This window comes from Anabrus simplex, chromosome 4, assembly GCF_040414725.1.
Source record: "Anabrus simplex isolate iqAnaSimp1 chromosome 4, ASM4041472v1, whole genome shotgun sequence".
Lineage (NCBI taxonomy): Eukaryota > Metazoa > Arthropoda > Insecta > Orthoptera > Tettigoniidae > Anabrus > Anabrus simplex.
The window spans coordinates 295,141,924-295,164,477 of NC_090268.1; the positions used below are offsets into that span (position 1 = coordinate 295,141,924).

The 22,554-nt window shown below is 39.2% G+C and overlaps 1 protein-coding gene across 3 annotated transcripts in view; it reads left to right on the top strand.

Moving 5' to 3' along the window:
- Positions 1-22,554, top strand: part of LOC136871902 (tudor domain-containing protein 3) — a 258,745-nt gene that overhangs the window by 128,087 nt on the left and 108,104 nt on the right. For all 3 annotated transcript variants that reach the window (XM_067145605.2, XM_067145606.2, XM_067145607.2), the window contains one exon: positions 16,186-16,363. In XM_067145605.2, coding sequence (XP_067001706.2) covers positions 16,186-16,363 — 178 coding nt within the window. The remainder of the gene's footprint in view (positions 1-16,185; positions 16,364-22,554) is intronic.

Genomic DNA, 22,554 nt, shown 5'->3' on the forward strand with positions numbered 1-22,554 from the left:
AGTTGGGTCAGCAAATAGCATAGGTCTGTTATCTGATGACAATGCAAAGCTACAAATTTGTTAGGGCGTACCCAAGCATTTATTTATTTGATTAAATTTATTTATTTTCAGAGAACAGTCTGAGCCAAAGCTAGTTACAGTGCAATACACGTCTCTTGCTTAGATAGCATGGGTAATTTAACACAAGAGTAATCTTCAGCACAAACAGTACAAAGTTGTAACTACAGTACAGTGTGGATGGTAGATATCTCCTTGTTTTATTGCTGTCGCTGTGTAAATAATGTATGATGGTACAGTTTATGTTAATTTTATGTTAATACAGGCAAACATTTCTGGAAAAGGTGTGCTTTCTACTGAAACCTCGATTTAAGGTAAACCCTCATTCAAGGTTAAAAATATCAGGTCCCTGTAAAAATGTTAAATAGGGGTTCTACTGTACTTAGTTCACTACAGATTAGATAGTGGTGTGTATCATCAAAAAATTTCCGGAATATCTGCACATTCCAAAAATATTTCCTTAATTCAAAGTGGGTTAAGATATACCGTATTTACTTGCATATTAGACCCCTTTCCCCCCCACTATTACAGCCAAAAATGTAGGGGGGGGGTCCAATATGCGATTACCTCAGGGTCCAATATGCGATAACCTCAAATTAAGTGAAGTGAACACATGGCTTCTATGCTATAAAGAGCTATAAATTATACATGTAAACATTGTACACTATTCAACAAACTTATGAATGTATTTGAGTTATACTGGCTATTTTCGTTTGAAGGCAGTACTTCTAAATCTAAAAAAGACAATAAATGGTGAACACCACTTTTAGGCCTACATATACAGTAAATACAGAGAAAACTCATTAGTGCATTCCTCATTAACACGTTTTCACACTTAGCACGTCGTAAATTCTAAGTCTCGATTCTCATCGTATTAAATCTATATAAAAATACCTCGCTTATCACATCACAAATTTTCGCTATTACCGCTTAGTACAATCACATTTTTGCTAGCCCTGAAAATGTTATTTGTTATCCCTTGCGCAAGGAACGTGATTTCCAACTTGGGTAAGAGCCCTCGCTGCAGTTTCGCGATAACGGCAAAGGTCCGTGAATTCTTGAACTTCACAGGATAAATTTCACCTTAAGGGAGCAAGCCATTAGCCTTAGAAATGCTCAGTTTTGCTTGCCGGTTAGCAGTGAAATTACAGAATAACACATTGAGCCTGTTTGTGCTTGTATTTCGTATTCCATTGATACTTTGTCATTATATGAAGGCTTCATCTAAACAGTGTTATGTGGCTGAAGATGTTGATAATATATGAAACATGTACCACTTTTAACTAATAAGTTGCCTTAAGCAATTTAGTGTATCGACAAGGTGGAAATAAAAAATATTTAGTTGTGAATTCCATTCAGAAGTTAGAAATGTATTTCGTGTTTAGTTTTACAGTGAAGGGTAGCGAATATGTCGCGCGATAGCCTACATCTGGAACATAATCGTGTGAAGTTGACCAGCATGGTTCATATTTGTCTTGTGATAGCCTAGTTATGGATACGGGAAATGTCATGAAATTCCTTACTAATGAAGACAAAATTACTGTCGGCAAATCTACTGGCTGATATAGTTACTAGAGAAATATCTAGAGAAATATGTATACGTACTTACGGGCTGTAGACAGGACTTCCTTATGATATAGATGTTGACTCCCATAAAGAACCTGAAATATTTGTCCTGAATGAGTAAATTTATAATACCAATATAAATGGTCCATTATTGGACACTATAAATTTTCCAGCTAACTCATTCCTGGTTGCCAGCGTTTTGCCCCTGTGTGCTAAGTTGGGCTCATCAGTTGATACTTAGCACACCCACCAAGACTGCCACTGCCAGTGGCTCCAAATAGCCTACGCAGTGGTCTCCACGGTATGCACTAGCCATGCGCCTTGGTGGGTGGGCTAAGTACCAACTGATGAGCCCAACTTAGCATACGGGGACGAAATGCTGGCAACCAGGAATGAGTTAGCTGGAAAATTTATAATGTGCAATAACGGACCATTTATATTGGTATTATAAATTTACTCATTAGGGACAAATATTTCAGGTTCCGTATGGGAATAAACATCTATATCATCTGATGGCCAAGCAGGCATCAATTTTTGGTAATGAGACAAAGTCTCTCATAGTGCATTGGCACTCCAGTGACTCCGAGTAGCCTACGTAGTGGCCTCCACAGTATGCACTAGCCGTGCGTCTTGGTGGGTGTACTACGTACCAACTGATGAGCCCAACTTAGCACACGGGGGAAAACACTGGCAACCAGGAATGAGTTAGCTGGAAAATTTATAATGTCCAATAACGGATCATTTATATTGGTATTATAAGTCTACTGGCATCCACCTCTTCAAGTGCGCAGAATTGGTGTGAATGTTGAAACTTGCACCTTCTGGTTTCGAGTCGGTCGAAGTTTAGTTCAATTCAAAATGGTGGCCGAAGTCATTCTGTTTGTTATCTCATGTTTTTCACCCCTTTTAATACTCTCTTCTCATCGTTTTTTTATTTCATGCTTGTTCTCCACTTTTGTCACATAAGGATTTACCTAAACAGCTGTAAACGAGATAAGAGAGACTGCACTTTTTAGGTTCGGTATGCTATCAAGTTCCAGTATGCTATCATGCCAGAAGTTCCACGATGGGAAGATTAAAAACAACAAGAAAATTTGTCGTATTTATGGATATCTACAAATGTGGCGGTAATGCGTTTTATTATCATAATGTTTAATTTTGTTTGATCGTTGTCTCCATTTTTTATTAACTTATAGTATGTTTTGTTTGGCGTCTCTGAAAATCAAGTGGGGACATAAAATTATTATTATTATTATTATTATTATTATTATTATTATTAGTGATATACATTGGTGAGTAAAACAATTGTTATGATTGGATTGTTTTTATCACGTTTTAAAACTGCTTCTCTCCAAAAAACGTGCATCGTATTGGCCCGAGTTACGAGATATTAAACGATCACATTATTAATGATCTCTCCTGCTATATTAATAGCAACAACCAAGAATATTTATTAACTAAAGTAATCTTGTTTCCTCATCTCGAGGTGGTGCAGCTCTTTTTAGACAGGCTCCTAGTGGAAGGGAATTGCATGTACCATCTTTACCGCATATCAACCTTCCTGACATTCGTAAATCTCTGGCAATACGGTATCAAGAATCAAACTCAGGCTCCCGAGAACGACAGCTAATTGTGATAATCATTGTGCTGGCGGACATTCTTAACTACAAAACACAGACATATATAGGCCTACATGACCGATGCATACTTGCAATGCGCGGGTTGGACATCAATCTATTCACCTATTTGTGCAACGTCATCAGAGCTGCAATAGGCCTACTACGCTATGGAGGCGGACATTTCTGAGCTATGAAACACAGATGTACCGCATTACTTCGGCGCGTTTTCGTTGCATGGGTCATATGGACAAAACTATTCACAAATTTGTGTGATGTCATCAGAGCTGCAGTAAGGCTTGTACCCGTTTCGAAGTGAACTTTTGTTCTTCTCTGATGAATTACGTTGTGGGGTCTTGTATGCGATATGTATTTTTTCATTTTCTGTGTCTCAAAACTCGGCCCCGTGATGTATTGGTAGCGTTGCTGCCTCTTTCCCGGAGGCCCCGGGTTCGATTCCCGGCCAGGTCAGGGATTTTTACCTGGATCTGAGGGCTGGTTCGAGGTCCACTCAGCCTACGTGATTAGAAATGAGGAGCTATCTGACGGCGACACGGTCTAGAAAGCCAAGAATAATGGCCGAGAGGATTTGTCGTGTTGACCACACGACACCTCGCAGTCTGCAGGCCTTCGGGCTGAGCAGCGGTCGCTTGGTAGGCCAGGGCCCTTTAGGGGTGTAGTGCCATGGGGTTAGGTTAGGTTCATCTCGAAAAGCCAGGGGGGTCTAATACAAGAGTAAATACGGTAGTCTATTATGGACCTAGTTCCCTTATTCTCCCATTTTTAGCAGTGAATAGCCTTGTGCTTGAAGAATGTATTCGTAAGTGTGGCATAGAAGTCCAGTAAACGCTTCCATATCTTCCTCTCATTTACTAGTCACCCTTTCATATTCTTCAGTTCTATTTTGAAATCGCCAATTAGCATTATCCTATCTCTGCAGTTAACCCTAACTATGATATCACTCATTGCTTCATAAAATTGTTAACTTCATCCTCTTCTGCACCCTCACATGGTGAATACACCAAGACGATTCTCGTCCTGATTCCTCCAACTGCCAAATCTATCCACATCATTCGCTCATTTATGTGCCTAACAGAAACGATGTTGCGTGCAATAGTATTCCAGATGAACGGTCCTACCCCGCATTCTGTCATCCCCTTTTTTAACACCCATCAAGTACACTTTTATAATCTTTTCCTCATTATCTCCCGTTACCCAAATAGCATTAACTCATAACAGATTAAGATGCATCCTCTTTGCTGACTCAGCAGATTTTAATTTCTTTTTTCCATAAGCCCCATTAGCTTCCTGTTGAATACCATTTCGTTTGCCAAGTTATATCCAGGGAGTTCCTCGCCTGTCAAATGGAAGAGGGATTCTGTTACTCCCATAAGTCTGAGGTTTGGTTAAAACAGATGAGCGTGCTCAGTGAAAATTTTGTGAAGCAGGATGCTACCCTTACTTACACATAGTCCAAGTGAGGATCTCTCCTCTAACAGGTTAGAGCACAAAGAGGACCATGACTCCAAATGTCGGAGATGCCCACTCCCATTCCATAGCAACTGGTATCCCGACTCTCAGGATCTTTTACTAGGCCACTCAGCCGCTTCCCATGGTTCATGAATTAGAATGTGACTACAGTAATCCACACCATGAACCATTATTATTATTATTATTATTATTATTATTATTATTATTATTATTATTATTATTCATACGTAGAGATGTACATGAAAATGTTGTCGAAAACAGCTAATGCTTTGGCAAATGCGGGAAGGGGTTTGATATGCTCTATGTCTTCTCCCTTGTTCGCTATCTACTGCCTGGCATCTGCGCTGGTTGTAGCAGTAGCATTGTCACACAGCTGTTCTATGTTCATTACACCGCAAATGAACAAGTTCACTGTCAAGTGCTGTATACATGTTGAAGTTGACATCCTTTGGTGCGAGTTTCTTCCAGTCCTCGACGATAATAGGTTAAAGGCAAAGAAATATTAATGTTTATTAAATTCCACCTATTCAGTACATAGAGTAATTTTAATTAAGAATTAAAACTTATTAAGTAAATTATAGGGACATGTTTTGCCCTGTTTTTAATTGCACCTTCAGCCTTAATCTCAAATCTGAAAGATAATAAATCAGGATCCTGATTGCTCTTAATTGTAGTTTTTTTAAGCAAAATTACAAATTATAAATGTGAGGATGATGTTGTAGGTACATGCGTTAAAAATGAGTGAGTGGGATGACAGTAGTTAAAATATTCTTATAATAAAGCCTTTATGAAGCCTTACAAACAGTCCTAATTTATATATACTTTTATGAATGTCCTTGTCTAAAAATGTGGTAACATGTTGCATATTAGTAGCTCTATAAGAAGACAACGAAGAAAAGTGTTATTGATTGTTATTCAAGTGGAGTTTAAATAAATTTTAAAGTTGCTTGTGATGAGATAAGTGTGCTTTCTTCTTAAATTACATTGTAGGAGCGAGGAAAATTGCTTGATAGTAAGTAGCCATAATGTCCGGCCCGTGGTGTAGGGGGCAACGTGTCCGCCTGTCACCTGGCGGCCCTGGGTTTGATTCTTGGCCGGGTCAGGAGTTTTTAATTGTAAATGATTAATATCCCTGGCCTGGGGACTGGGTGTTTGTGTCGTCCTTAATGGTTTTTTCCTCACATTCAACACTTTACACTTCACCGCAATTTCCAAATACACGCAGGTTCATAATATATGATGCAAAGTAGGGGCAAAAGATCTTCTTAGGTCGATGCCCTGAATAAATAGCATTTTCTTAAAAAGTAGCCATAATTATGAAGTTCTATAAGAACACAGTTAATTCTGCATTGAATTGAACTTTGTTAAAAGGTAGGCCTACTCTGTAAAGGTTGAAGGCGTACAAAATAAATTTAGAGCTTAAACAGTTTAATTTTTAGAATAATGACGAAGAAAAGTATTTTTGATCACTCCAAGTGGGGTTTAAAATAAAATTTAAGGTTGCTAGTTTGTTGTTAATCTCGTGTAATGGGATACGTCTGCAGTCTTCTTAAAACAGTAATCAATAACATTTTTCTTCGTTATTATTCTAAGCATTAAGCTGTTTAAGCTCCAAGCTTATTTCCTCTGCCCTCAACCAATACAGGGCACCTTTTAACAAGGTTTAATTCAACGCAGCAATAATTGTGTTCTTATAGAACTACTAATATGCAACTTGTTACCACATTTTTAGACAAAAACATTCATAAAAGTATATAAATTAAGACTGTTTGTAAGACTTTATAAAGGCTTTATTATAAGAATATTTTAACTACTGTCATCCCACTCGCTCATTTTTAATGCATGTACCTACTTCATCATCCTCACATTTATAATTTGTAATTTTTCCTTTCAGGTTTGAGATTAAGGCTAAAGATGCCCTAAAAAAAAAAAAGCGAATTATGTCCCTATAATTAACTTAATAAGTTTTAATTCTTAATTAAAATTACTCTTTATATACTGAATAGGTGGAATTTAATAAACATTAATATTTCTTTGGCTTTATGTACAATTCAGTACGGACCCAAATATGAGAATTATAATGTGTAAGATAACAGGTTATCTGCAGGCAGTGTTATTGTCATTCGTATCTCTGCTTTTGCCAAATCCACACTTACGAAAGCAGTTTTGAACTGTGGCAGGCAAAACGTGGAACTATGCTAACACAACAATGTTGATTGCTTGCAGAATATTGAAGTTCATCTTCACCTCTTTTCTGGTAAGTACCCTTTGAAGCAATCACCCCTATATCTAGAAGTTGAAGGACACTGGTGCAGCTCGGGAAATATAAAGTAACTCTCATATTTCTCAAGAAAGAAAGTGCCTGTGGGTGGGCGGTGCAGGTATCTAGAAACAAAATTATTCTTTTCTTGCTTAAACACCCATAGAAGCGCCCCAAAGGAAATCGGAAAGAAAATCTGTGGTCATCCAGGCTCTACTGTTCCCGTAGAACCACACTGGTATCTTCTTGATGTTCTTAACCCTGGACTGTCATATAGTCATTCCTGTGCTGCCAGGGAGAAATTCATTAAAAATACTTCATCAAACTTAAATGGCTATAACATCGGTAATTATAAAGCTACGGGTGTTTTTTGATATCATTAAATGACATAATCAAATTGTAAATAAACATTATTGTTACATTACATAACTAAGGGCCATTTTCTCCAAATTGAGTTAAACCTGGTATAAATTAAAATTCATTTAACTTTAAAATCTAGTTTAAACCCGTTTCAATTTTTCCATCAATTTCTGACACTTGTTTGGTTTGAACGACAGCCTGCCTGTCTAAACTAACGTCTCTCGAAGCTCAAGTCTGTGCTAGTGTTGGCTGCTCTGTTCGATTGGAATTAGTCACTGAGAGCCAAGTAATTCAATGTCCGTCATTTTTTTAAAAAATATTAGCTGTTTATAGAGAATTAATGTGATAAATAAATTGTTTACATCTTTGCGAAGTGTTGTTTGGTATAAGTTTATGCATTGTTGTCTGAAATTTCGTGGTAAGCATTTTTATTTCATATTTTTCTCTAACAGGCTTTGCTTTAAACAAGTACCATGGACTTAATACTATTTTGTGATGACTGCATTATCTTACAGAACACGCAGAACCATTTAAATATAAAAATTCAAGTCTTCTAGCAACATTCCTTTTCCTTACCTCAGAAAGTCAACTTTTCTGCAAATTTCAAGTAAACAATTTCCAAGGAAGCTCGGGATCTGTCTCCTATTAAAATCCATCACCCTCGGCTGGGATCAAACTTACAAACCTCGGATCTTTTTGACAGACCACTGAGGATGACTCTGGGAGATGTATTATTTGATTGTAGCCTTGTTTGTAATAATAATATAATTTTGTGTGGCTATTTCTAGCCGAGTGCGGCCCTTGTAAGGCAGACCCTCCGATGAGGGTGGGCGGCATCTGCCATGTGTAGGTAACTGCGTGTTATTGTGGTGGAGGATAGTGTTATGTGTGGTGTGTGAGTTGCAGGGATGTTGCGGACTGCACAAACACCCAACCCCCGGGCCATTGGAATTACCCAATGGAGGTTAAAATCCCTGACCCGGCCGTTAATCGAACAGGGGACCCTCTGAACCGAAGGCCAGTACGCTGACCCTTCAGCCAATGAGTCAGACTGTTTGTAATATAATCTACTGTAGTACTGTATGTGACGTTAGTCTGTTTTCCTCCAGTAATGAAGATTAGAAGATTTTGTTGGGATGCAACATGCGAAAGGGACACACAAAGCTGTCCATAAGAAAAGACCTCCACCGAGATCTACTTCACCTATGCTAAGTATCTGACCCTGTTATTGTCATGCTGAAGTAGACTCTTACCAGAAATTGGACTAGTTTGAAATCAAAAGGCAAATCTAAAGGAATCATAGGGATTGTCGGTATTAAGACCGCTTCTCTTGTGCCACAGCCAGTTAAATTAATAGCTTCAATCAAACACTGGTAGGCAAGGCTGTCAAGTGTTCACCATTTAAAAAAATATGCTTTGGCATTAGTATGTCGGGGCCGTCTTGTGTGAGATGGGTGTTGCCTCCACTTCTAAAAGCAGTATCATCAGGATCTCGTGGTCAACCAGAGACTTCTCCAGCATGTTCTTGAGGCATCTCTTTGTCGTTCCAACCCTTCTTTCCCACCATCCTCCCCACCAAAGCGGCCCGTGGTGGAATAAATTTGCAGGTGATGTTCTTCTTGACCTCTTCAATGTTGTCAAATCGGTGTCCTTTCATGCCAATTTTAATGCGTGGAAATAAGAAAAGGTCGCATGGAGCCAGGTCAGGCGAGTAAAGTGTGTGGGGCAGCGGAACCACGCCATTTTTAGCCAAAAAACTGTCTAACAGGTGTGTGTGCAGGTGCGTTGTCGTGGCGGAAGAACCAGTCTCCTGTCTGCCACAAATCGTGTCTTTTTGGACAAACACTGTTGCATAATTTTCTTAAAAGTTCCAAATGAAAGGTTTGATTGACGGTCTGACCTGGGGGAAAACGAGGGAGGAGCTGTCAGCCATTTCTAAAGATGACTACAAAAAATGTTCTGAATATTAGAAGCACCGGTGGGTAATTGTAGTGGTTGTAATGGAGAGTATTTTGATGGGGATAAGGTTGTTTTGGAAAAAAATTGAAAATATATAGGTTTCAGAAAATAATTAAGTTTTTTTGCATACCCCCTCGTGCACATCACCTGTGAACAAAAGTGCTGTATACTAACCGTCTTACTAATAAACGGTGTATAACTTTTATACAAGGTTTATACACCGTTTATGTGAAATTCGTTACTAATAAACCGTGTATAAGCCTCCTGTGTATACATCTGTTATAGTTATTCATTGAATTGCTTATACACACCAGGACCCTTGTATAAGCGTTGTATAGCAGCGAGTAGCGGAAAAAGAAACAAGTCAGCAGTTTATTTTTGTGGTATCTATTGTCTACAGTAATATAATCATGGTAAAATATTCGACTTATCCGTTTAACATTGAACACACATTAAAAGAATGGACGATAACGTTGATGATCTTCACGATATTTTCAACATAGAAGACATACACTATTCAGAAGTTATGGAGGCTAGACATCTTCGTAAAGTAAAACACTTTAAAGAGAAATTATGGTTGTGCGTATTTTTGTGTAATGTGTTACTGCTTAATAGACTTTTGAAATTGAGAGTTTATTATACATTATCTGCCTCTACAAAGATCTTTCTCAAATTTGAGTATAAAAAGGGACATATTCCTTGACATAAAAATTGATATAACTTGAAAACCGTACGTAATATGATTTCCATACTTTGTAGTTGAATACGCAGAAATATGATGTATAAATGCCTAATAGAAACTTTTTTGATCAAACCTTTCATCTACAAAACAGTTTTTCCTTTCTCCTGAAAAGTAAGGATTTTGGAATGTGCACCCTTTTCAACTCGCCGATTCAATTACAATTGCTTACGTTTTCCGTACTATCCCAGTTAGGAGCTTTAGATCTTTTTTTATGCTTTTCCATTTCTTTTTTGGCGTTCATTACACAAGCAAGCTGAAGAAATGTTGATATCAATATAAGCCAATTTCCAGCTGTCTTACTTTGTGTTGCCACTGCCTTTTTGATATGCTGTGCTACCGCGCGACTTTCCGGAAAGTTTTGCTCATAGGTAACCAGCAGAAGTGATCATAAAGGCAGTGAACGTGTGAAATACGTCAGTGAACTGCAGGAAGAGATTCCTACGCCTTGGAACGGGTGTATACGTGTTGTATAGTAATAGAATGCGTATACCACCTTTATTAATAAGAAAAATATACAATGCTTATACAGGGTTTATTCATTGTATAACTATACAAGTGTTAAACAATTGTATACAGACTTTTTATTAGCAAGACGGTAACAATTTTTAACATCTATTTAAGTGAATATGAAATTGTTAACATAAGTAGATCCATCTTCCCTTCCCAATTCACTGCCCCACTCAACCCTCCCCACCTTAGAATCATTTTTATCTTTATAAATTAGTTTTGTTTTAAGCATAACAAAGGTACTATTGTTGAGATGGTTTTTTGAGAACAAAAAAATTCTATGTAATTTCACTTAAGTAATGAAAGGTAGCTGAAGATGTTCCTAAGGAATGAAACATGTTCTACAAATAATTAATTTGCCTAAAGCTTATCAAACAGGTGGAAGTTTACTTTTATTGATTTAAGATCATCATCTCTGTCAAATTGCATCATGTCCACTTGCTTACATGCAAAAGTGAACATGGTATTCCATATGCTCTGACTACTTGGTACAGTACGTGCAGGAAGGCAAGCAAATGCTGAAGAGAATAGTGACCGTGGATGAATTTTGGGCTGGACGTATGAACCAGAGCTTAAATGCCAGTCTGCAGAATGGCGACATGCAGGATCACCCTGAAGACAAGAACTTCCAGCAAAACCCTTCGCCCCTGAAGCAAACACCCGGATTTTCTCAATAGTGTCATCTTTCTCCATGTATGCAGCAGAGGCTGTGGAAAATACTGGAACAGCCGCCACACTCACTGGACATGTGTCTGTGGGATTTTTACCTCATCCCCAAAGTGAAAGAACCATTGCATGGGAGACGGTTTGGGACATGACAGGACATTGACAACACTGTGAGACATGAGATTGTCTCCAATATCATATCTATAATTGGTTTGTAGCCTGTAGACTTTTACCATTTGAATTTTAAATTTTAGTTAAATATTAGTCCATTAAGTTAAACTCCTAAAAAAATGTCGAGATGATGTTATTTCTTTTGGAAAGTAATTGGAATTGTTTTTACACGTAAAGAAAGTGCTTTTGTTACATCCTTCAGCACAACTTCTGTTCATTGCATTTTGTTCGGGTTCAAATGTCTATATACTTTTACTAGTAACCCAGTGACATTTTGTGTATTTATTAGTCATTCATATTTTTCACTTTTAAGTTAACAAATTTCCATAAACATGCAGGATGTATTTATAAAGAAGTGATGATGATGATGATGATGCTTGTTGTTTAAACGGGCCTAACATCTAAGGTCATCGGCCCATTATAAAGAAGTACCAGTACAAGTTGAGCATTTGCAAATCAAACCACACACTTCCCCTTCCCCCTTCCACTACACTCCTCTCTGCAAGGCGTCGTGAGTGATTCAAACCCTCAATTTATAACATACTGTAAAAGGTGTAAGAACTAATGTTTGCAAAAAATTATTTCATGACGGGACTTCAGTTGAATACAATCACAGTCATACCAAGTCTCAACAAAGTCTGACTGTTACACTTCTGACCCTTCACTTGTAAGATGAACACAGATGTCTCAGTTCATCAGAGGTATTTCCACGACTTCATTCACCACTGTCTGGACATGTGACTGGTCTTCATAGATAGTTGTAAGATACGCGAAAATGTTGAATGCTCGTTTGTTTTTTATTATGTTAGCGCCAAGATCTCGCTTCCTGATGTCTGTAGCTTATATACAGCAGAGTTCTTTGCCGTTAGAAACTCAGAATCACTGCAGTTTGCGCTGAGGCACAAGGCCAGCCAATTTGTCATGTTCAGCAACTCCTTAAGCTCTCAGCGTTGTATTGTTTCGTATTTCCCACAACACCCCTGATGCAGCAGATCGACATTTTGGCCAGGGTGTGTGATGCTGCACTCAGATAATCTAAATGTAGCTTCCCAGCTACTTAGGAATTGCAGGCAACAAACTTGTGGTTCAGGTTGCAAAAGAAGCTCTACTTCTACCATCTAGAGCAGAGCTATGAACATACCTGATAGGTGTTTGTGTTCTCAGCTGTACCAAATCATCTTGGCATTCTAAGAATCAGAGTGGTTAACTATCCAAACTCCCAGCAAGGCAAGAGCAATTAAGAAAAAACTGCCATGTGGTGGTGCTCTGTCTGGCCTTCACAGGAGAAGTTGTAGTTTGGTGTAGGCTGAGGATAGGCCATGGCAGTGTGTTCTTGCAGTGCTGAATTCACTATGGCCCTCATCCTCACAGAGTGCATCAGTCTCTCTGGCCTAAGACAGAACCTTGGCCTGCAGGAAACACTGAAACTTATACTAGCGGATGACAAGAATACTGTTGAAACTCGTCATTCACTTTGTGTGATAGTGTATTAATCAAGCCCATGTGAACTTCTGTTGTTCATTGAATAAATTAAGTTTATTTTCATTATCGTTTTTGTTCAGTTTAAGTGAGGATGATACTGGAATGTACTTCCTTTTAAAACAAAAATTTCCACCACCATTCCCTAGACAAAATGATTGTTATAACCGTACTGCTTGGCTCTCTGGGCAAAAATTAGTCGTAACATCACTGCTTGGTTGCCCTGTCTCTCTTAGTCTCCTTAAAACCATCCTAAAGTTCATGAGCCTGTGTATAGTGACTGTTTTTTCCTTACCTCATGAATTCAGAGCTCAAAACGTCTCTTAATCATTTTTCCTGTAATTTTTTGTAATCTAACAGCACATACAGCTTCTCTTTGCAGCTTTTCCTTCGTTATGTGAACATGTTTTAGGTATGGTAACATCCTTCTCTCTCCACATTATCACTTTACTTTTACTAACCTCACTTTTTATTCCCTGCTTTTTTTTTCCCCCATCCATGTATATTCAGGGTCTTGTTTTGATCTCTGCTGAATTTATTCACAGTTTACTCTTAATTTGGTACATAGTTTTCCATAGGGGACTCTTAATTCTTACCTGTTAGTGATCCATCATGTGTAAGAACTATAATTTCATTACTACTACGAATATGGAGCTCTTCGTTTCAAACACTTGTACTGCCATGACCATAGCACAAATCACTGCAGTTGTGAGGAGCAACATTAGTTACTGGTAGATCTCTGTGATCAGTAATCATCACCACCACCATTAATGGGATTCATTTCACTGGTAACTAATGACTGGTAGATTGCTGCCACTTCCTGCAGCATCGTTAATTACAGGTAAAAGTAATCCGATTACATGTTCTGTGGAGACGCTCCTATGGAATTTAATGTTGTGTTGCATTATTTTGCACTTGCACAATGATACAATTGTCTGCAAAATTAATATGAAACTCAGTACTCTCGGTTAAATTACAATGAAGTGAAATTACTGTTAATAATCTCTATGTTGTGCATTACCATCCATGTCAAAGATAGTGTAAGGAAAATGACAACATAGGAGTTACTTCCCAGTAGTTCACTTGTAATTAATTTAACAATGCAAAATACACTGCTGTTTGTAGAAAGTGAAACACCAAGACCGAGAGCTGTGATCACAATGCAATTTATTCCACATATTGGGGACATTACAAGACGCAAATGATTACAATTACAGAACTGAACATGCACGGTGACCGTGGAAATTCAGTACGGCGTAGCGCCACCACGTGCTGCAATCAGAGCCGCTAGATGTCGTGGCATGGAATAAAAGAGCGCCTGAATATGCTGCTGGGGAATACTCAGCCACGCAGTTTGTAGGCGCGTCCATAAATCATCAACAGCGGTTGCAGGAGGACCTGAACGAACAAGGTGCCGACCGACCATATCCTAGACATGTTCAATGGATGACATATTCGGCGAACGGGCAGGCCAGCGAAGCAGTGGTATCCGTTGTTCTTCGAAGAAGGTTTGCATATTCCTCGCCACTTGCAGCCGGGCATTGCCCTGCTGGAATATGGCGTCTGGAATGGCCTGCAGGAGGGGCGGTGCCTCGGGCTGTAAAACCTCCCTGATGTAGCGGTAGCTGTTCAGATTGCCCTCAAGACGTAGGAGACAAGATCGCATGTTATAGGCAATTGTGCCTCAAACCATCACACTTAGCGTGTGTCCGCTATGCCGCTCAACAATGCAGTCTGCCCGATGGCGTTCACCATGGCGGCGTCTAACGCGTATGCGGCCATCACTGTAGGATAAGTTGAAGCGGGACTCGTCTGGAAACAGTACATTTTGCCACTCAGCACGCCAGTGTCGGTGTTCACGTGCCCATTGCAATCTACGGCGTTGGTGGTTGCTGGTCAGTGGAAGCCGGCGCAATGGCATGCGTGCCACCAATCTGGCCCTCAGAAGGCGGCGGCGAACCGTCGATGCAGACATCCCCACACCCGTTGCAGTGCTGCAACGTCGCGCCAACACCGTGGACGATGCTGTTCTGTTCGTTATGGCCAAGCGGACAAGATGGCGGTCATCTCGCGCTGTAGTCACATAGTGTCGTCCAGTACCCTGTCGGCGCTGTGTATGGGCCTCTTCTCTCCACTGGTTCCACATAAGCCTCACTGTTGAAGCAGAGTACTCTGTACGAGCCGCAATGTCGCCGAACGACAGACCCATCTCCCGGAGCTCTATCATTCTGCCCCGTTCGAACGCATTCACATGCTGATATTCCCTCCTGTGATGTCAGCGAGGCATAGTGTCACTGAAGTACAGGTTTCCACTTCGTATGATGGCTCCGCACTGGCTGAGCGTTGCGTAACACTTCCCTGGCGGGTCACACACAGAAGGACACTGCTTAACCTACGTGCACGCCAGCTCTCTGCAATTTAAAACACTTATTATGGTTCCACTGTTCTACACGTCCTCTGATTTTGGCGTGTTTCAGACCATTGCTTCTGAGTTTCACTTTCTACAAACAGCAGTGTAATAAAATAAACATACCTGTTGTTTTATCGTCCAAAACAACATAACAAATTTTGTGGGAGTGCTTCACTGCATGGAGAACCGGTCATATGCGAGAAAATGTTGCAATGTAAAATGTTGAAAATGGCTGTGTGAAGTAAATCCCAAAAGCAGGTTTTGCAAACTTAAGTATATGCGTATCACATGGCCAAATTTGTTCAAGCAACTGCACAGCCAATATCATAAAAGATTCACATAGACCATTTTATGTAACAACTCTGGCCAGAAACTTCTGCCCAATGATGTAAAAAAAAACTTATGTGAAAGACTGCAGATGTAGCAATGATATGTTGAAATACACCATTTATTTTGTGTGTGTCTCTTTCTTATCTACTTTCCGCACATGTGTTTTTTGTTCATGGACTAGCATAGATAAGTTACGTACTACCTCTTCATTTTATTTATTCTATATTCTGACTTCAACTGCTATTAAAAATCATGAAATACAGTATACTGTTTATCACTTTTAATGTGGTTTGTATGATTTGTTGCTGAATAAGAAAGGATGACTATCTCTTAATGAGGTATACATGCTTTTTAATGTGGAGTGACATTTATCAAAATTGTTTCATGTATGTCAGAAACAGTCTTCAGGATAGGAAAATACTGTCTTCCTTAACCTTGTCCCGTAGTTGCATTTAGTGGATATTATTACAGAAGATACAGTTTCAAAATGATGATGTAAATCGTACTCTTGAAAATTTATGATGTGGTAGGTGATTGTGAAGTATTAAGAAGTATTGTTTGTTTGTTTCAGCGACGAGAAGAAGGTCAAAGGGATCGATCTAAAGCTGAATCAAAAGTGAAGGGAGGGGAAGAACGTTCTGAGAGAAGAAAACGTGGTGATAGGGAGGAAGAGGCTGGTGTACCTCCGAAACCCTCTGGGAAAGTATTACTCTTCGACTTCTTCGAAGACAAACTTCCCGTTCAGAATGGTTAGTAAGAATAATTTAGAAAAATAAGGTTAAGAATGATATTTAAAAAAAGCCGTAATAAAAACACATTTCTGTAACACTAGCATAAGTAAATACAGAACAAGAATATTGTTATTCCAATCAGACTGAAGAACACTTCATATGAAAAAATCACAATAACACGAGTCATGTGTATATATATATAGAGAGAGAGAGAGAGAGAGGGAGAGGAACATCGTAGGACGAACATAATGGCAGGTCAGTGGGGAAAGAGGACACAAGTGCAAACATGAAAACCCATAAAGACAAGGACAATCTCCACATCCTCAGACAATGCCACTGTCTTTTTGTCTTATGTTTCTTCCTTTTTCCTGTACTTATCTGACTTTCTTCTTATCCTACACTTTCCACATGAAGACTGAAGATCTGTCAAGATGGCCTTGCAGTGAGGTTGATGTCCTGATGAAGCTGGAAAGCAGAAACAAGTTGAGAAGAGATGGATTGATGAAGAGAGAGCCTGTCTATTTGAAGATGTGCAGATTGTCCTTGTCCTTTTGTGTTTTCGTGTTTGCCCTGGTATCCTCTTTCTGATGCTTCCTCTTCTCACACTGACCTGCCATTGTGTTCGTCCTATAATGTGTTCCTGTTTTTCCTCTGTCTTTCTATATGACTTATGTTACTGTGATTTTTCATATGAGGTGTTCTTCAAACTGATTGGAATAACAACTTTCTTATTCTGTATTTACTAGTGCGTATGCAACTTTCATGACCTGTAAAAGTTAGTGTTGGCTACTATTGTCATTCATTTATTCAAGTTTACTTCATAATCATATTGTTAATTGGTGCTTCTCTGTAGGATTGGGAAACTGAAGTGATCAGTAATGTGAGGTGTGAATCTTTGACTTCTGAGTTCCCACATACTGTACCCAAACCCCATGGTGCAACAGCCCCGAAGGGCCATGGCCTACCAAGCGACCATCGCTCATACCGAAAGCCTACAGATTACAAGGTGTTGTGTGGTCAGCACATCGAATCCTCTCAGCTTTTATTCTCCCACATACTATATGTGTAAAATATTCTGAGTTAGTAGTTTAATGATACAAACTTTTGATAAGTACACTTTACTACATAGACAAGAGTTGTTTATTTTCTTTCTAATACCATGAGTCACCATCTTCAGTGATTCTCCACTCCAGTAGGCTGGGTGTGGGAATGAATAAGCCCCTTCAATAAGCTTCTGTCCTGCCATCACTTGTTTCCCAGTGTCTTCTCCCATTCCAGGCTTCTCGTAGCCATGTCGTTGTCCCCTCCCCTCTTACTCTCCATATATTTCTGTTTCAAAATTAGTTTTGAGTTTTCAAGTCGATGTTATCCTGATCAGGTGCCCAAACCATTTCAACCTTGACTCTTCCAGAATGTCCAATACATTTCGTTGCAGCTCTAATTGGAGGCGGACTGATTCATTTCCGCGTTATCCCTTCTGGTCTTTTGTATACTTGGCCCGAGGAATTTCATCTATGTTGCTTGTATCTGGCTGTTGTTGCTGTTAGTCAGGGTAGCAGCTTCTAGTCCATAGGTAGGATTTATATAAGGACACTTTAGCTCCTTAAAGGAAGTTTATGTCCCATGGAACTTGTGAGACAGAACTGTAGAAGTTTGCTGACACTTGAAACCTATTGTTAATTTCTTGGGTTAATATGTTGTCAAATGTAATATTTCTTCTTACATGAGGAAATGCGTGTCAGGCACTGACCATCTAGTGCATAACAAAGTATTGACGCAAAGATCCAGGGTAGGCCTAGCAAGCCAGTAGTACTGTCTTCAAATTGCTTTCAACAATCAAACAAGCCTTGGATGGAGATAAAAAATAATATTGAAATTGACAAAGTCTTCGAGCAGGTAAGGCAGATATGACAGCCAATGTGGCTCCGATGAAAGACAGATATGTCCAAAGAACTATGTAAGAATAGGGACTATGAATATTTTGACCCTGACGGGAAAAACTGAAGAACTTATCGATATGATGAAGAGGAAAAATCTATCCAGATTGAGAGTGAGTGAAACAAAATGGAGAAAGGCAGGTAGCAAGATTCTCAGAGATGGCTGCAAATTAGTATGGAGTGGACGCGAGGAAGAGGCCAGAAATGGTGTCGCTTTCCTGGTAACAAAAGACATGGACGCCATTACTGAAGTATCCTATAAGAATGATAGGATCATTAAATTATCTATGCAGCTGCAGTCCACAAATTATATGGTAGTGCAGGTATATGCACCACAGTTTGGATGTAATGCTCAAGAGAAGGAACAATTCTGTCAAGATCTAGAAGATATAATTGATGAAGAAAATGCCATCATCACTGGGGACTTAAATGCAAAAGTTGGGACGAACAGACTTGGTTATGAGTAAATCATTGGACCACATGGGTTTGGGAACAGAAATGCAGAAGGCAAACAACTGTTTGATTTGTGCAGAAGAAATGGATTGATCATCAAAAATACCTTCTTCCCAAAACAAGACAGCCACAAGATAACAAGATAAAGCTGGGATGGAAAACATAAGTCTCTCATCGACTATATCATCACTAACAAAGGAGGAGGGAAATATGTAACTGATGTCAAAGTTATCCCCAGTGAGAGTACGGACAGTGATCATAGATTATTGATTGCAGACCTAAATCATGTGGCTAACACAACCCCAAAGAAAACGTAAAGTGAAGACTTGGAAATTAAAAGAAGCCAAGCTGAAGGAAGAATATAAAATAAGGATACAAGACACTTACCAAAAGGGGAAATGAATACAGTAGAAGAAGAATGGAAATTTTTTAAAGATACTTGGGTGGGTGAAGCTAAAGACCAATGTGGAGTAACAGGATCAATCATGAAAGAAAGAGAGACACCATGGTGGAATGACAGAGTCAGATTGGCTATAAAAGAGAGAAATTGGGCAAAAAAAGATGTTAGACAAAGAAAAGCAAAGAGGTGCATAAGATCCAGGTGGCCAGGAAATGACTAAACTGCAGGAACTCTACAGGGCAAAAAGGCTTACAGCTAAGAGGATAGTAAGAGAAGAGAAAGAGAAAAAATGGAATGAGTTTGTGGAATAGTTGGGAGACGACAGCAGAGGAAACAAGAAACTTCTTTACAGAATAATTAAAAACCAAGCAAAATAACCAAGAAGACATCAAGGTAATAGAGCAGGACAATGGATCAGTAGTACGAGAGGAAGATGGAGTCAGGAGAGAATTGAAGACCTTCTTTGACAAGCTCCTGAATGGAGAGGCATCAAATGTAATTCAAAACAGAGAAGAGCATGGAAAAAGTGAAGAGCCCAGTAAAAATATGAAGCCACTAATCACATAGTTGGAGATACAGAAAAGCCCTAAAAGTATAAAGAAATGGAAAGCTGCAGGAATAGATGAGTTAAGTGTGGACTTGTTGAGAGCAGGAAGAACCCCAGCAATCCAGTGGCTATATAGACTCCTAAATATAGTATGGCAGCAAAATACCAGTCCAGAAGACTGGAAGAAATGTATAAATGTACCTTTATTCCAGAAAGGCAGCAGACGGAAAGGTACCAACTACCGTGGCATCGCTCTACACTCTCATGGACTACAAATTCTGGAAAAAATTATAGAGTATAGATTACGAGAAATTGTAGAACCACTTTTAGAAGAGGAACAATATGGCTTTTGGCCTGGAAGATCAACAACAGATCTTATATTTGTTGTCAGGATGCTAATGGAAAAACATTGGGAAAAAAGCCTTTATATGTACTGTTCCTTGACTTCGAAAAGGCCTATGACACCATACCGAGGGAGCTTATTTGGAAGTGCCTGAGAAAGCTCAAAGTTTGAGACAGTCTAATTTCAAAAGTTAAGGTGCTTTACGAGAAAACTAGCTGTGTACAAGTCAGTTCTGGAACGTCAGACTGGTTTGAGACAAAAGGATGAGTACAACAAGGTAGTGCTTTATCTCCCGTATTATTTATCATTGTAATGGATACCATATTAAAGGTGCTAAAAGAAAAGGGGCAACAAGACTTAAAAGCAAACTGGGGTAACTCAGAGAAAGATAGAGGCTGCAGGGGTGGAGTCAGGAGTTCTGGAGTTTGAGAGATATGGATTAAATATCAACAAGGCTAAACCGGTGATGTAGGAGTTTGAGAGGTATGGATTAAATATCAACAAGGCTAAACCGCTGATGCTGAAGGTACAGAAGGGTGACAGTCAGCCAGAAATCATGCTAAATGGCACTAAGCTGGACAGTGTCACAGAATTTAAGTACTTGGGTGGTATAATGTCCAAGGATAACTTAGCTAAATATGAAGTAAACAGTCGTATCAGCAAAGCAATACATTTTTACCTCCAAGTAAGACAGCTACTATGGGATAAACAAGTACCACTCAAAACCAAGATGACACTGTATAAATCATACTACACCCCTATCCTCACATACAGCCTGGAAACCACTACATTAACAAGAAAGGACAACTTGAAACTCCAAGCAGCAGAAATGAAGTTCCTACACACAATGATCCAGAAGACCAGGAGGGATAAATCAGGAATGAAAAAATCAGAGAAGACGTAGGACTAGAAGACTCCTTACTCCAGAAGATCCAAAAGGCAAGACTGAAGTGGTTTGGTCATGCGAAAAGAATGAGTGCCAATAGGTCTGCAAGAAAGGAGTATGAAAGAGAAATAAGGGGGAAGAGACCAGTGGGCAGACCTAGAGAAAAATGGACAGTCGTAGTGAAGAAGGATGTAGAGGAGAGAAGTCAGGATTGGAATGGATTGTGAACGAAGAATGGTTCATGACCCGAACAAAATAGAAGGGGCTCGTATACCACACCTGGGAAACTGAAGTTGGTTTGCCACAGGGTCCACGGTTTTAGCATGTCAGTTGCCTCTTCTGTCGATTAAGGGCATCATGAGGTGAGAAATTTACTTCTATTAATAAAGGTGAGACATTAGCGTGGCTGATCAAGGTAGGTCGCAAATGGGGCCGATTTCCATCTGGGTTGAGACGTAGTGCCGTCTTGCGATTTTGATTGCTCATCGCTATGTATGACATAACTGTATCAGTGTAAACGGGCCTTCTCATTTTTTTCCTGTTATAAGCACAACTTCCATCATCACTCGGATATTTTCTTGAAATGATCAAGTTGCATGAGATAGAGCACCCAATTAAACACACGTGTCTGTGACATGCTGAGCTCGTTCATGTTTAGAGGCATGATTTTTCCGCATTAATTTATGTTCGATTTCGCAAAAAGGAAACAATTTTTCGCATTTTTTGCGAAAAATGGCTTATCCCATCGCTATAATTTCGCTTTAATCCTTTCCCGAAGTTATTCATAAAATGTGAGATTTGTGAATTATTTTTGTGAAAGACAGATAAATAAAGAGAAGCAGTATTGATAATCATTCATTATCCCTTACGCAATCTTGATGAGAACTATAATATATCAAGGGTTATAAATTTCATTTTTGCTTCCATATTGAACTGTAAATATATGCATTGCAAATAATATAAAGTATTGAATAGGTGGAATAAACAATTTATATATGTAACTATAATATAGCCCTAATCAAGATTACATAACAAATTACCCTTTCAATCAATCAATCAATACTGATCTGCATTTAGGGCAGTCACCCAGGTGGCAGATTCCCTATTTGTTGTTTTCCTAGCCTTTTCCTAAATGATTTCAAAGAAATTGGAAATTTATTGAACATCTCTCTTGGTAAGTTATTCCAATCCCTAACTCCCCTTCCTATAAATGAATATTTGCCCCAGTTTGTCCTCTTGAATTCCAACTTTATCTTCATATTGTGATCTTTCCTACTTTTATAAACGCCATTCAAACTTATTCGTCTACTAATGTCATTCCACGCCATCTCTCCGCTGACAGCCCGGAACATACCACTTAATACCAATATAATGGTCCGTTATTGGACATTATAAATTTTCCAGCTAACTCATTCTTGGTTGCCTGCGTTTCGCCCTCGTGTGCTAAGTTAGGCTCGTCACATACCACTTAGTCGAGAAGCTCTTCTTCTTTCTCTCAACTCTTCCCAACCCAAACATTGCAACATTTTTGTAACGCTACTCTTTTGTTGGAAATCGCCCAGAACAAATCGAGCTGCTTTTCTTTGGATTTTTTCCAGTTCTTGAATCAGGTAATCCTGGTGAGGGTCCCATACACTGGAACC